At 60.8% G+C, this 16,033-nt stretch overlaps 1 protein-coding gene across 1 annotated transcript; it reads left to right on the top strand.

The window, feature by feature from the left end:
* Nucleotides 1-1,740: 1,740 nt before the first annotated feature.
* On the top strand, nt 1,741-15,601 carry SLC7A10 (solute carrier family 7 member 10; the record flags this gene model as incomplete). The annotated part of the gene is made up of 11 exons (XM_084257465.1): nt 1,741-2,023; nt 10,723-10,927; nt 11,742-11,893; nt 12,059-12,184; nt 12,265-12,418; nt 13,390-13,513; nt 13,596-13,699; nt 14,035-14,131; nt 14,359-14,508; nt 15,102-15,279; nt 15,471-15,601. Exons 1-11 carry the CDS (start codon nt 1,873-1,875, stop codon nt 15,599-15,601), a joined length of 1,572 nt encoding a protein of 523 aa, XP_084113591.1. The 5' UTR covers nt 1,741-1,872.
* Between the last annotated feature and the right edge of the window lie 432 nt (nt 15,602-16,033).

The raw sequence follows: 16,033 nt of genomic DNA, 5'->3' as shown, positions 1-16,033 counted from the left end.
GTGCAGGGCCCTAGAGTCTCCCCTTCTCAGCTAACACATGGTCCACATTTCAGACCCAGGAGAGGCTCACCCTTGGAAAGCCACAGGCTCTGAGCCAGCGAGGCCCTGGGTGCAGGCGCCCCGGCTGGTCCCTCACGCAGCAGACCCTAGCGTTGCGAGGCCCACTGGGTGGGAAGAGTCAAACTAGCAGGTCAAACTAGCCTCAGCCCACATCCCAGAGGAGCAAGAGTCTGCAGGGCTCTCGCAGCCTCGCCCCCCACCCCAAGCGCGAGGTTCCTTTAAGACAGCCGGTGCAGCGCGTCTCTGGGGCGGGAGGCGACTGGCGCCAAGAATGCGGGGCTCCGACGGGAGCGCGAGGGATGAGGTTTCACCGGGTAGCCGCCCCCCGAACGTGCCCCCAGCACTTCTGCCCAGGGTCTTGCGGCTCCTACCTCCAGGTCCCCGCCCCCAACTTCAAAGCTGCCTCCTGGCCCGCCAGACTCCATGCACCGCCACGCCCGCACCTGGATGCCCCTCTTGGCGCCCAGGATCCGACTTCAGTTCCAGCCCCACTCCTGGCGCGCCCCGCTACCGTCGGACCCCGGCGCTCCCCAGCCACCCGCCGGCCCCGAGGCCGCAGAGGGGGCGGAGGACCCGGCGCCCCGAGCCGCCTCATCCACATGCAGGGGACGGCGCGGCGCGGCGGCCGCCAGGAAGGGACAAAGGCTGTTCCGCCGCCGGCCCGCATCGTGCCAGGCTCGCCCCGCCCGCCGCCCTGGTGGCCCCCGACGCGGCCCCCCTGTGTCTCCTCCGCGGGCCTGGTCTGCACAACCCAGACGGCTTCTGGGAAGCGGCAGCCTCCCTCGGGCCCAGCAGGCCAGCCTCCTCCTGCAACCTCAGGAGCCCCAGCCTTTCCCGTGTCTCCTGGCAGTTGAGGGGACCCGTCTCCTTGATCCCGCCAGACTGCACGGGGGAACCTCGCGGAGACCCGCGTTCCAGTTCACTGAGGCCCGACTCTGACCAATGGTCGGGGTCTGCAGATGCACCGTGCCCTAGGCAGCTAGACAGATGGGAGAGAAGGGGACTTAGGGCAGAACCCCTTCCAGCGCTCCCACAGATGTCGGGGCCCCTCTGCATGAGAGGTGGGAACCCCAGAGTCGCCCTCCCCCGCTCCTGTCTCGCCAGACTTTTGATGATGTGCCTTTGCAGGTCGCTGCAGGGCCTGCCTCACACCCTGCCATCGGCTTCTGGAAGCCAAGGATGCATCGGAAAGGGTCTGCGCCCGGCCCTGGCACCGGAGCTGTGATTTTTCGCTACTTGCCTCTGAGCCTCAGCTTCCACCGGTACAACGTACCCAACCTCCACCCCTGCCCCCCACACTCGCTCTGAGGGCCTGTGCCAGGATTTAAGGAGCATGGAAGGGTTGGGACCACGTGGGTTTCCAAAGCACAGACAAGGATTTCGCTTCCTCAGTTTCCCGGAGGGCAGGGACAGCCGGAGGCTGGGGGTGGGGCGCACACCCTTCGCTCTCGGTGCCCCCACCCCACAAAAGGCGGGATGTCCGTCCCTTCTTAGCTCCTCTAGGAAGTCCTTCCCAGGTCTGCCCCAAGTCCTCTCCTTCCTTGTCTCCCAGACCAGGATAGGGGTGCCGGGGGAGAGCCCTTTAAGGAAGATGGGGGAGGGGGCTGCCGACCGGCCCTCCTTCCGCCGCTCCCCGGCCCCCGCCGCCCCGGGCCCGGGGCCCGGGCCCCGCGCCAGCGCATGCGCCCGCCTGTGCGCGCTGTCCGGGCTGCGAGAGCGGAGCGCGCACCGACAGACGGACGGACCGACGGACTGGCCGCCGGTCGGACAGACCCGGCAGCGCAGGGAGCGGGGACGCGGCGGGACTGAGACATGGTCAGCCACACACAGCAGCCAGGCGGGCGCGGGACCCCCGGCCCTGCGCCCTCGCCCTCCCCCGGCCCCGGCCCCGGCCCTGGGGCCTCAGAGCGGGTGGCGCTCAAGAAGGAGATCGGGCTGGTGAGCGCCTGCACCATCATCGTCGGTGAGCAGGCCCGAGGCGGCGGGCGCCGGGGGCGAATGGGCCGAAGTCTGGGGGCTGGGGGGGGGGCGCGCGCTGCGGCTCGGCATACCCCTCTGCCCTGCCTCCTGCAGGTCTGAGATGCGACACCGAGGGTGAGGGGATGGTGGGTCTCCTTCCTTCCGTGTCTCCTCACACAGCTTCCCACCTGCCTGGCCCCCCAATTTATGCACCTGAGAAGACTGCCTCAGCCAAATACCCTGGAATCCTCCTGCCTTTACTTCCCTGTGGGGCGCCCCTGGGGCACTGCCACTCCTGTCCTTATCTATGAAATGGACATGATGCAGCCCCCTTGGGTGCTGGACTCTTGAAAGTGTGGGGCCTGAGCAGGCTGACCCTGGCTAAGACACCAGGTTCTGGGCTGTGGCTCAGCTGGGTGGCCCTACTGTGTGCAGGGTCCAGGTGCAAATGCAGTGTGGGGGGTTTGTTATTGGAAGGCAGTAGGAATTAGGGGTAGACTGAGCATGTAGAGCTGGCCTGAAGGGAAATGGTTTCAAAACATATAAGTAACTGCACCATTTGGTGGCAGGACTGGGGCAGGGGAGGCAGAGTTGCCAGTGACTGAGGGAGGGCAGTGGCCGGCAGGCAGACCAAGGCTGCAGGAAAGGCTTTCTGGTTTGGGATTCACGCAGGTGCTGGAACCCTCTGACTCTCTGGGCTTACTTTTCCACCTGAGAAAGGGTCTGCGTCCCAGCCCCTCAGGCAGGCTCCTGGCAGAGGGCTCAGGGGACAGGGACAGAGGTGGAATCTTCCTCCTTCTGTCCCAAATCATGAACTCTGACGGGTCGGGAACTGGCTGAGCCAGACCTGTGCCTGTGTCCACACCGGGCACCTCCGAGGCCTGTCTGGGAGCTGTCTGCTCCATCTCTTGTGTCCCAGGAGATGGGGGGGGGGGGACTGGGGGGGATGCGTGACAGGGGTTCTGGCTGCTTTCATTCCTCCCCAACCAGTGTATCCACTCCCCCCACCCACCCCTCTGGAGATGGTGAAAGCTGGGGACTCAGGAAGGCAGAAGCCAGTCTCCACTTCCTCCTCCTCTGCACCAACACTGGGAACCCCTGGATTAGGGTTGGGGCCTGGCTCTTGGTCACCTTCCATACTCACACCGAGACCTGCCCTGAACACAACCTGTGGGTAGGTAACTCCTGTCTCACTCTCTTGCCCCTGGAATTGTATCTTCCAGGAGTTGGCCCTGATCTGATGTGGGGGTGGGCGGGGGGGGGTGGGCTTCTTGGTCTCCGGTGCCCAGCTTGACTGTCTCCTGGGAGGAAAGGCCATTTCCAGACACTGGCCACAGTACTGTGTAGAGCTTTGTCCTGGCCTGAACCCTCTCCAGACCTGTGTCTCCAGGAAAGGAAGCCAGATATCATGGGAGCATGGGTGGGCCATGAGGGCAACTGTGTCTGGAGCCAACTACCCCACCAGGCAGTGCAGGGAGACAGCTCTTCCTGGGCTGGCTGCCTCAACCAAGACCAGTGTCATTAAGCTACATTCCTCTCCTACCCACTCCCTCCACGCCCCACCCTCCCCCAAGTCAGGAAAATTTGCTGGCTCCTATTTCCTCAAAAGAGGGCGCTGGTGGGGAGTGGGGTCAGTCTCCACCATCACACCTCTGCAGGACAGATGGTGGGAGAATGTCCCCGTGAAGCCCAGCTCTGCCCTTATAGCCCCCCCTTTCGCCCTTCTGTCCCTCTGGCTATTCTGGGGCCACTGCCCCTTGGCCTCTAGACTTTGAAGGCTGAGCTGGGGTGAAGGGGATTAGCCAGAGATGCCAGATTTAGGAACAGAACTCAGATGACCTGACCCCGGGCCAGTACACTCAGTGGTGGCCCTACAAGTGTGCCTGAGGGGGGCTGTGAGGGTTAGAGCAGGCAGAAGACAGACAAGGAGAGAATCAGCCCAGGCTAGATGGTGACAGGAGGTGAGAGAGGAGACAAGCGGGGCTGAGTTGTGTCTCTGCTCTCCCCCCTGCCTCAAAGGGCTCCCCCCAGTTCACTGCTGGGGGCCCACCTCCCCCATATTACCCTTCCTTCCTGCCCTGGGGAGCCTGGTCCTAGTCAAAAATGTCTGCAAAGTATCATATTTTAGCTTCAAAAGTCTTGAGAAGTTTTCTTTTACCCACAATCTTTCTTGTCTGTGACCAGAAACTGAACTTACATCCCAAACTTCCAACTGGACCCTCCAAGGAGATCCTGTGATTCTTCCCCCTTGGCTCCTCGCCCTTAGACTGAGGAGTCTTAGACTGAGGAGTGGGCCTTTCGGGGGGCGACAGGGCTTTGGGTTGGAGTGAGTGTCCACCTAAGATGAGTTCAGGCGAGAAGCTGGAGGGGACCAGCCAATGTGGAGGGGACAGGCAGCCGGGCCAGCAACTGTGGGAGGCCCCTGGGCACTACCCAGAAACACAGCTGTTATGTTACAGAAACATGTTCTGCCTTGATCTTAGGCAGTTCTCTTGCCCACCTTGCAAGATGGGGATTTTTATGTCCATTTTACAGGTGTAGAAACAGGCCGGATGCTCCATGGCACTGCGGCCAGGTTGGACTCATCTCCCATTCCAGGGCCCTTCTTCACATTAATCTAGTGCTGGCAAAGTTGAGACCACATCCAGACAGCTCGATGGGGAAGGCAGGGGAGGGTGCTGGAAGCTTATCTAACCAGGGTTCCCTGAGCCCCACAGTCCACTGTGGATGGAGGAAAGTAGGCAGAGAAATCACCCCTGACCACCCCCCACCCTTGCCCAGGACTGAATGCACAGGGTCTCTTGTCTCAACCAGGGCCCCCAGCCAGCTCTCTCTTCTGATCCACATCCCAGGAAGGGGCCTGCTGGGACCCGTGGAGTGGGGTCCCCCTGGCCCAGGCTGCCTGTGCTCTAGCCTCTCCCTCTGACTCTGGGGCCTGTGCAGGCATTTGCGGGTTGGGCTCAAGGGCATCCAGGGACTCCAACTTCCTGAACCCCAGCTCCTTACTTGCCAGTCCCTGCCCCCATCCTTGGCCTGGTCCCTCTCTGTGCTCTCCAGGGCGGAGGTAGCCCGGCCACTCAGAGCAGGCCTCTCTCCAAAACCCTATCCCCTCCTCGCCAGGACCCTGCAGAGACTTCAAGCCACAGTGGAGCTTGTTTGTGCCTCCCTGTGGCCCCAATATACAAACAAGGAAACCGAGGACCATAGGCTGCAGCCAGTCCAGGTCACATGCCTTTGGGGTGCTCTGGGACACCATGGGGGACCAGGCCGCTTAGGCCACAAGGATGGGGGCTGCCGGCTCTGGACACACTCATTCACCTGTTCCACAGTGAGGTGCTGCACATGCCGGCTGCTGTTCCAGCTGCTCCACACAGCGGGGAGCAGTACAGACAAAACCCTGTCCTCCCGGAGCTGACGGCCTGGCATGGAAGTCAGACAGACCAGTGGCTGGAGGGGCGGGATGGGTTCAGGATGGGGCAGAGGCTGTGGGGACAGGGTGGGCAGCCCCGTCTGTTGGGAGGCTGGAGAGGAAGGTAGCTCAGAGCAGGTGGCGGCCGTGCAGGTATAAAGGAGACTTGCTTTTCTGGGTGTCTGGTAGGTAGCACCAAAAGATTTGTGAGGAACTGGGTGCCAGGTGTGGGAGACAGGGAAGAGTCGGGGCCACATGAGGATTGGGAGGGGCTGGCCTTTGCTCAGGGGATGGTGGGGTCCTCGCCAGGTCTTCCACTGTGAACATGTGAGTCTCGCAATGCCTATTTGTTGAGATATCTGGGTTGAGTTTAGCAGAGAGGTCCTTGCTATGGGTTTTAAGTTGGGGGTTGCCAGCAGAGGCTGGGAAACTGGGTGAGGTCTCCAAGGGGGTGTGTGTAGAAAGAAAAGGACTGAGCCCCAAACACCAGCATCTAGAAGTCGAGAGAGACAAAGGAAGAACCAGCAGAGGAGTCCCAGAGGAGCAGCCAGCGAGGCAGGAGGAGGGCCAGGAGGCTGAGGGAGGAGGAGGCAGCCTGGGCTGCTGGATTCAGCAGTAGGAGCGCGTCATAACCTTGAGGAGCTGGGTCTGGAGAGCACAGGGGAGGCCTGGAGGGTGTGGCCAGACTGGGCTACTTGAGCCAGGCAGGGAGAGAACCAAGCCTCCCCCTCATCAGTCTCTCGAAAGAAAAGTGGGGTAGGCCAGAGGTGCCTGCTGGCCAATTGGCAATTCCAGGCATGGCCTGGAAATGTCCCCACTCACCTCCCAGGGATTCTGCCAAGACCTCAGAAGGGAATTCTCCTTGCACCCCTAAAAGCGCCTGACATGTGTGCATCCTAATGTGAACTTGGAGCCTCTACCCAGGGCAGCAAGCAGGCCCCCCAAGGCAGGGCCCTGACTGCTGGTCCCACAGGAGTCAGGTCTCTGAAGGCCAGATTGGGCGGCCCGGAGTGTCTCTGAGGTGGGATCCACGAGCACTCCCAGGACCTCCCATGTGCTGGGCAGGGGCAGCGCGTGCTGGCCACCCTGCCTCTTCTCTCCACTTTAAGAAGGCTCAGAGAAGTGAGGTGTCTTATCCAGACCCCCTACCACAAGGGATCTGGGATTCGGACCTAGATCTGGGGGTTCTCACTTAGTCAGCACTCCTGACCGTGACCTCGGAGGCTTTGGGACCTACCAATGGAGATTTGGAGCTCTTTCCTGGCGGCCTCAGGGCATGCCCTATCAGGGCGGTGCTGGGACTCATGGCCCAGAGCAAGAAAATGAGGCCTGGCCCTTGGCCAGCCCCATCATGCCCAGGAACCCCAGGCTGCTGTCCTCAGGCCAGCAGGCCAGTGTGACGAGGGGCCCCCACTGTGGCCAAGCTCCCTGAAAGAGGAAGCCAGAGGCAGGGCCTGGGAGATGACCTAGGCCCGAGGATGGCCTATCCTTTTGTGGGGCTCAGGCCTCTCATCTCAATACACACCCTGGGATGCAGGGTCCCCCCAGGGTGACAAATTAAAGGACACTCCCTGGTCATCTGCCAGGTACCGTCAGAGTGGGGCAGGGTCCAGATCATAGGGGCAAAGGTGGGAGGTTGGGGAGGGCTTCCTGGATGGCTTCTGGAAGACCATTGTGCTGGAGAGAGGCCTGCCACGGTGGGAACCAGGCCCCTGACTGTTGCCTTGGGCCCCTTGCAGACGTTCAGGATGCATCCACTCTGCCCAGTAGTGCCTCTGCCTAAGTCAGGGTCAGACCGGCCCTCTGCTATCCCTAGCCCAGAGGCCCCTCTTGGCAGGTGGGGAAACTGAGGCCCAGAAGAGCAGCACTGGCCTGAGGTCACACAGCCAACTCCTGAAAGTGTTTCTAGAGATGAGAGTGGTGATGGGACCTCCCTGCCCCCTCCCCAAATCAGACTCAGCACATTCCCCCCACACATACCGAGGGTAGCTGGCTCTTTCCACCCACACGACCTCTGCAGTCCGTCCCTGCGACCTCCATGGTCGGCCGCTGCCTCCCAGAAATAGGTCAGCGCACACCGCAGTGGCCGGGGGAACAATGGTCCTTTCTTCCTCCTCTGGGAGCCGGGTAAGCCCCATCAGGCCAAACATCTTAATGTGATAAAAGCCACCCAGAGCGGGCTGAGGGATGAGGCGCGGGAGGAGGCTGGGGCAGGGGGGGCGGGTGGCTGCGGGTAGGGAGACTCACATCCTGACCCACCTGCCTAGGACCTCGGGCCCCCACCGAGGCCTTGCAGGGACCCAGCACTGCCATTCCATTGGGTGGGCAGGAAGGTGGAGGCCTCGGAAACCTCATTTCTCCCACATGCTGTGGGTCAGACTTCTGACTGGGTGCTGGGCGGTCTCCCGTGGGTCATCCCACCTGCCCATCCCAGGCCCCTGCTCCCCACCTCCTCCAGAGGGAACCCCTGTGGACTGGGCTTGTCCCCTGAGTCAGCAGAGCTGACTCTGCTGGGCCTGAGCCTGAGGTCTGAAAAGGGTGGCTTGAACCTGCCGCCACCAGAACAGGGCAGGCACCTCCAGCACCCCTTGCAGGTCCAAGGGTCCTTCTTCACACCCCGGTGGCCATCTGAGGGCTGGAGCCCCCACCCTAGCCTCAGCATCTCCCTCCTCCTCAACCTCCAAGGCTTCCCCAAATCCATGGCTCCTTGCAGAGCAATCACCCCCCTACCCCATCGCATGGTGCCGGGAGGGAGCAGCCAGTGTATCTCCTTGGGATTTTCTGCCACTGTCTAGCACAAACCTGGGGCAGAGGCCAGAGATTGTCCAGGAAGAGGCCCTGAGGTCCTGAGATGCCAGCCGGCACAAGTGTTCCTTTAAGTCTGAGAAATCCTGCGCTCTAACCTGAGGCCGTGTGTCCAAAACAGTAGTAAGCCCCCGCTCATCCCAGCATAAGTCTCCTGCCACTGACACAGGCTGGTGATGTTTCCGTTTTAGACTCTGGAGGACAAGGTGCCAGGTGCTATGCCCATGAGACCCTGCCAGACTGAAATGTGCAGAGTGTTGAGGTCCCAGGGCTCAGGACCCTGGACGCCCCCAACCCACATCCACCCAGCTCCTTCCAAGGCCACCCAGCCCCTGCTGGCTTACAACCTCCCTGGCTTTTGGCAAATCCCACTCCATCAGGTCCTGAGAACAGGCTCTGCGGCTGGATAGAGTGAACTCAAAGGCCCTTTAGAAACCCAATGGCCCACCCAGGCTCCAGGCCCCTGCGGTAGATATGGGGGGCAGCCCCTCTCCCCGGGAAGCAGGCTGAGGGCACAGCTTACCTCTGCAGGCTGGGAGACAGGAATGATTTCCTCCTTATCTGGATGTATTTAGGGCTCCTGGGATGTGACTGGAAAACCAAGTGGGGCATCATGGCCGTCCAGACTGGAAATGCGTGCTGCCCGAGCATGGAGGGTGGACAAGGAGTGCATGCAGATTGGCGGCCGTAACTGTGTCCTTGTCCAGCCCCACCCGTGGGCCTGGCAGGTGGAGCAGACAGGCTCTGCCCTGACGGATATGAGCTGCCCTACTCCCCAGGCCCTGGTAGGTAGGGCCGTCCTTTTTAAGGGGCTGACCCCTGGTCCCAGCCCTGTTGCTTTTGTATTCATGGGGTCAGTCTGTGGATTCTGGTGTTATTTCCTCTTGGGCAGGCCCCAGGGCAGTTCTCCAGTGATGTGACCTGATTCATTTGCACAGGTGGTGAATGCCAGGTAACCCAGAGCTCTAACTGCCAGGGACCTCAGGACTGGAGGGGCCCTCATCCTGGGCCATGCAGGTCCTCTGCAGACCATGACTTGATCCTCTGAGCATTCCCCGTAGTTTCAGAAAGCAGAGTGGGCACATCCTCTCTGTGCTGGACTCTGTGAGTCCATGTCCCCCCATACCCATCCCCCCAAGACTCAGTGCTGACCCTGTTGAGGATGTCCCTTGCGCCCAAGCTCACAGTCCCCACTCGGGACGGCTGCTCCCACTTCACAATGAGCGCATCAGTCTTCACAGCAGGGCTTTGGGGCCACTTTGGGCATCAGACCAGTCCCTTGGTAGACATTTATTGAGCACCTACTATGTGCTGGGGGACTGAGGTGGCCAAAGCTGATACAGCTGCTGGCTGTGACAAGCTTGCAGACAACACAACAGAATCACACAATGAAGATGCAAAGTCCATCCCAGGACAACTGTGAACGAGCCAAGGGCTTCCCACCCTGCATCTTGCTGAAAACTCACAATAACCCCATTGTACAGACTGGACTCAAGAGGTGACCTGAGCAGGGAGTGGTCCCCAGGCCTCCAAGCTTCTGCGGGCTTTCCACTGTGGCCCTGGGATTACAGCAGTGACCCCTGTTTGCAACCAGTGGGCTGTCTCAAGGCAAGAGGCCATCTGTCCAGACCCAGGCCAGGCTAAGAGTCTCTGCCAGCCTGCCACTGCCCACCCCATCCCTTCCGTGATGGCTGTTGACCAATCACAGCCCTGAAAATGTACCAGTTCTTTTCCCTCACCCCACTGGCTCTTGCCCAGGACCTGAAACATTTTAACAGTGCCAGGAAACAAGGTCTCTTCAGAGCCTGTGTCTATAGCCTGGCCCTAGGTCAGGGAGGAGTCCAGGAAGCAGGTGGCAGGGTGGGGGCAGGGGAGAGGAGTGCCCTGGTACTGAGAAAAAAAGGGGGGGGGGAGAGAAAGAAAGTACAGAACAGCCTGGGGGACCACAGGGCTGTAAAGTAGGAAAAAAGCATCAAACCGTAGTGGGTCCAGGGGGCCTTCATAGAGGAGGTGTCACTCTGTGAGTTTGGACTTTGGCCACTAAGTGGCAGGAGAGCATCACAGTCAAGGCATTGCTTTAAGACAGCAGGTTGGCAGGAGGGCAGGTGACTGAAGGCTGACAAGACCGAAAGCCTTGGGTCAGGCCAGGGCCTGCGCCACTCTGCCATCACTCAGGTGAGCCCCCTTGCATGTTCCTGTGCCACCTCATGGGCGTAAGTGGCAGGCACTCGAAAGAGGACCCATCTCTCTCAGAGGAGCCTCAGTGGATGGACAGTGTGCCACTCCTTGTGCCAGGAACTGGGAGGGGAAGATGACGAGCCCACAGGACTCGGCGGGCTGGTGAGACTCAGTGGTGTCCACGTGGCACTCCATCCACCTCCTCCGGGGAGCAGCCCATTCCCCCTTCCTCTCTGCAGACTTGGGATCCCCACAGAAAAGGCTGCAGAGGGGACCCTGGGACCTGACACCTCTCTGCCTCTCCCCCACAGGGAACATCATCGGCTCGGGCATCTTCATCTCCCCGAAGGGGGTCTTAGAGCACTCAGGCTCTGTGGGTCTGGCGCTGTTCGTCTGGGTCCTGGGTGGGGGCGTGACTGCCCTGGGCTCCCTCTGCTACGCTGAGCTGGGAGTTGCCATTCCCAAGTCTGGCGGGGACTATGCCTACGTCACCGAGATCTTCGGGGGCCTGGCTGGGTGAGTGTGGGGCACCAGTGGGGCAGAAGACAGCCTCTCGGGAATGGACCTCAGTTTCCTCCACTGTTTCCCACATCACGAGGCAGTCATGGAGGTGGGTGGAGGGAAGGGGGCAGACGGGCCGAGCAACCTGCCAAGGCCGGGTGGGCCGCAAGAAGGCCCTGGAGCTAAAGTGCCCCAGAAACCAAGGGGAGGGGGAGGGGTTTATAAAGGAGGGTAGGAAGCAGGGCTTCAGGGAAAGGTGAGGACCAAGAGGAAGCCACTGACCTTGGCACCCCAGAGGTCACTATTGTCCCTGGGTGAGGCAGGATGGATGGGACTTAGCACCACCCCAAGGACAGGCTCACCCCTGGACACAGGCAGGGTCCCCGGGAACCCAGGTGAGGTCCCACAAGGGCACCCTGCAGAGGCAAAATTTGGGCAGAAGTGTTGTAGGTCACTCCCCAGCCCCACTAGGACTCTGTGCAAGGCCCTGTCCCTGAATGCCAAAGCTTTCCTTCTGGGGACCACAGCTCAGGGCCAGACCCACAGGGACACAGGCTCTGCTGAGAGCCACAGCTAGAGCCATGCCTGGCAGCCCCAGGTCAGCTCACTGCAGGAGATGCCTGTGGCCTGGGCAGGTGGCCACCACTGTGGGATTGGGCTCCCCAACTGTTCTCCCTGCCTCTGAGGGCAGACCCTGGCTCCTTGGCTATGCTGAACCCTATTTCCATTGAAACAGCCCATAAATACATAAATCCAGCCCCCAGTGTCCAAGCCAGCCCTGGGGGACCTGAGCCCAGGGCCTGTGCCACTCCGCCCTTGCTCATTCCAGCTTCCTGCTCCTCTGGAGTGCCGTCCTCATCATGTACCCCACCAGCCTGGCCGTCATCTCCATGACCTTCTCCAACTACGTGCTGCAGCCCGTGTTCCCCAACTGCATCCCCCCCGCCACTGCCTCCCGTGTGCTCTCCATGGCCTGTCTGAGTGAGTGCCCACCCAGAGTGGCCCCTGCTGCTCCCTGACCCTGTGGAAGTGAAGGGATTTCCCTCCAGCGGCCAGTCTCCAAGAGGCCGGCCAGCTGTAGGGAATAGGGTCCTCCTGCAGCAAGGGGCTTGCCTCAGGCACCCACCCGCCCGCTTACCTCCCCAGTGCTCCTGACGTGGGTGAACAGCTCCAGCGTGCGCTGGGCTACACGCATCCAGGACATCTTCACCGGGGGGAAGCTGCTGGCCCTGTCGCTCATCATTGGCGTGGGCTTTGTCCAAATCTTCCAAGGTAGGGCCAGGGTGGGGCTGTGCACAGGGCTGGGGGGCAGAGAGAGCACAATGCTGACCCTTGACCTCTGGCCCTCCCAGGGCACTTTGAGGAACTGAGGCCCAGCAATGCCTTCGACTTCTGGATGAAGCCCTCTGTGGGTCACCTGGCCCTGGCCTTCCTGCAGGGTTCCTTCGCCTTCAGCGGCTGGAACTTCCTCAACTATGTCACCGAGGAGCTGGTTGACCCTCGAAAGTGAGTGGCGCACCCAGCCAGGCCCTGGGAGGATGGGCGAGCCGTGGGAGAGGCTGCCTCTCCCCACACACCACAGGCCTGCTGCCACCTGCGGCTCTGTCTGGTCTTGCCTGGCCACGCATGTCGCCCGCAGGGAAGGCTCTGGAAAGCCAGGGATGCTTGTGTGTCCCAGGGCAGGCCTGACTCTATGACTGTGGACACGCCACAGAAACGTTGCTTGCTGGGCCTCAGAAACGTTGAGTAGCGTTGTCCCATTTTAAATGGACCCAGCGATTTGCATTTAGCTAAAAATGACACACGTGTACACAAGCGAAGCCAGTGTGTGCATCCACTGCCCAGCTAGGGAGCCTGCAGTGAACAGCTGCAGCTGGGCCTGACGGGGCGTCCCGAAGGGGACCCTAGGTCTATGGACTGGGCTCTCAGAGCACTTCAGGAATTTTATTTTATTTATTTATTTTTTAAAGATTTATTTACTTATGCATACAAGAGCTGGGTACAGGCCAGAGGTGTGGGGGCTGAGAGGATTCACCAGAGACAGAGTGGGGAGCAGAACAGGCAGACTGACTGAAATACACTGCTGAGGGGAGCAGCGGGCGAGGCAGGAGAGGTCTGCTGCGCCATGTGGGTCACTTCCCTGGCCAGGGATCAAACTCATGCTGCAGTGGCTGCAGATAGCTTCATAGGTTGTTTCTTAACCCCTTACACCACCAGGGAGGCCCACTTTGGGCATTTTAAAAAAGACTGATTTTGGCCATATGCAGTTTGCTCTTTGTGTGCAGACATGAGACCTGCCCTTCCTCTCCCCAGCGCATGGCCAGTGTTGCCCCCTTTCTTGCCCTAAGGCTCCCCATGAATGAGGTAGAAACTCAAAGATGTGTCTGCTGCTGGGCCCCTGCCCCAACGTCCCCCCAAGCCCCAGCCCCCAGCCCCCACCCCGTCCAGGCTGACTCTGACGCTGACACCACCCCTAGGAACCTACCTCGCGCCATCTTCATCTCCATCCCCCTGGTGACCTTCGTGTATACCTTCACCAACATCGCCTACTTCACTGCCATGTCCCCCCAGGAGCTGCTGGCCTCGAACGCAGTGGCCGTGGTGAGTGGGGCCCCACCTGGTCCCAGGCTCTGGCCCGCGCCCGCCCTGCCTCATGCACGGCCTCTCTTCTGTGCCCACTCAGACCTTCGGGGAGAAGCTGCTGGGCTACTTTTCTTGGGTCATGCCCGTCTCCGTGGCACTTTCCACTTTCGGAGGGATCAATGGCTACCTGTTCACCTCCTCCAGGTGACTAGACTGGGGAGAGGGTGGTCAAGGTGAGGCAGGGCGTGTGCCCTGTCATGCACCCCAGTGCTGGGGGCCTGAGGAAGCACAGTCCTGCCAGGTAGACCCCACATGAAGCTGGGGTGCAAGGTCTGATCCCAGCTCTGAGGTACAGAGAGCAATAGGGAGGCAGTCTAGGTGGGCGGGAAGAATGCCTGGTGGGTCTGATGGGGCCTGGAGTGGGAGGTCAGGGCTGACAGCTCCAGGGACATCAGATCCAGAGCTAAGTCTGGGATCCGGCCAGTGGAGAGGCCCCAGGTCAGGCTCATGGCCCCCACCTGTCTCTGCCCACGCCCCAGGCTGTGCTTCTCTGGAGCCCGAGAAGGGCACCTGCCCAGCCTGCTGGCCATGATCCACGTCAGACGCTGCACCCCTATCCCTGCCCTCCTCGTCTGCGTAAGTTGGGGGGCCCAAGCCTGCCAGGACAAGGAGCCAGGGCAGCCCAGCCATGTGGGACTTGCTGACAATGGCGGGGATGAGCTCTAGCCTGGTGGACAGCCCACAGCGGGAGAGGGGGGGCCTGGGGAGCTCCCACACCCTGGCCTGAGCGGGCTGGCCCGGGGCAGCCTGCAGGGCTGGCAGGAGGCCGGTGGAGGCTAGTCCTCAGCCCAGTCCTCTCCCAGTGCGGGGCCACGGCGGTCATCATGCTCGTGGGGGACACATACACGCTCATCAACTACGTGTCCTTCATCAACTACCTCTGCTACGGCGTCACCATCCTGGGGCTGCTCGTGCTGCGCTGGAGGAGGCCGGCCCTGCACAGGCCCATCAAGGTGAGGCCCAGGGCGGCCAGGCTGGACAGCGTGCCGGGAGCTTGCGTCCTGGGGCAGGTGGTGACTAAGTGATGCCAGCTTTTGTGGAAGTGGGGCCCTGGCAGGGCCTCGTGTGCGCCAATACATGCAGCTCCCATAACACCCTAGAGATGGGTGCTTTTAGTTGTCCCAGTTTATAGACAGGCAGGTGAGGCTAAGACGTTTGCTCAAGGTCACGCAGGATTCCGCAAGTCCACACCAAAACCAGAAAACCCTAAACAGAGATGCAAGGAAAGCTCTCCTGTTTGCATGTAAACCCTCATGCTTGGTGCCTGAAATGGAAAACGCAAAAAAAAAAAATTGACTCTCAGCTAAGTGTGAGTAGCAAGTCCACATACAAAGGCCATGAGGCGCTCAGAGCTGCTGGAACAGACACATCCCCCACAAGCTGGCCAGCTGGCCATCCTATGAATTGGCTTCCAGTGTGTCAGGCTGCTGCCAGGAGGGGGACCCCTCAGACCTCAGCTTCCAGGAAAAGATGGCAAGTCCCAGGTGGGAGCAGGAGAGCGGAGGGCCCGTGCCTTTGGCGCTCCTGCTTGCTCGCTCTCCCGCAGGTAAACCTCCTCATCCCCATCACATACTTGGTCTTCTGGGCATTCCTGCTGGTCTTCAGCTTCATCTCAGAGCCCATGGTGTGTGGTGTCGGGGTCATCATCATCCTCACGGGGGTGCCCATTTTTTTCCTGGGAGTGTTCTGGAGAAGCAAACCAAAGTGTGTGCACAGACTCACAGGTGAGCCGGTAGCCTGCCGAGGTGGGGGCTCCCCCTACAGCGGGGTCTCCCCCTAGCTGAGGGGCAGCAGAGGGCTCATCTCCCAACAAAGTGTCCAGACGCCACCCCCAGGGAGACCAACCACCTGAGGGTTCCTGCCTGTGGGGTTAGACCCCCAAGGTCCATCTGTCTGTGTGTCTGTCTGTCCTCAGAGTCAATGACACGCTGGGGCCAGGAGCTGTGTTTCGTGGTCTACCCCCAGGGCTCCCCGGAGGAGGAGGAGAACGGCCTCTGCCAGGCCTCCCCACTGCCTACCACGGACAAGCCCTTGAAGACGCAATGAGACATTTGTGGGGCGTGAAGCAGCTGTCTCTGTTTACATGTTGTTTATTGAGGAGGTGTTTTTGCAAAAAATTTCTTTTTTTCTTGGAAAAAAGAGATGCAATTCTTAGAGGCCTGTGGTAAGGAAGCCCTAAAGATGTGGGCTGGGCTCCCTGTCAGCGCTGCCCTGCCAGTTTTGCCTGAAAAGGTCTATGAATAAAACAGGGCTGGTGGCGAGCTTGGCTCAGATCAGTCCCTGGTGGGTGTCCCTCGCGGCGGGCATGCGTGGAGCTGGCCGGGGAGGGAGCCCGGCACGCCAGGGAGACCCTGGGCATTTGGGGTCTCTGCTTCTTGAGCCAGGCGCTCTCTCTGGGACTGGCGCTGTGGGCTCCAGGGTCACCCCTGCCCCCAAGGACATCACCAAGGAAGACACTGAGTGCCAGGCCCCGCTCCC

Source organism: Talpa europaea, assembly GCF_964194135.1.
Source record: "Talpa europaea genome assembly, chromosome: 16".
NCBI lineage: Eukaryota > Metazoa > Chordata > Mammalia > Eulipotyphla > Talpidae > Talpa > Talpa europaea.
Note: the sequence above shows the minus strand (reverse complement) of the source record. Positions and strands in the feature narration are given on the sequence as shown.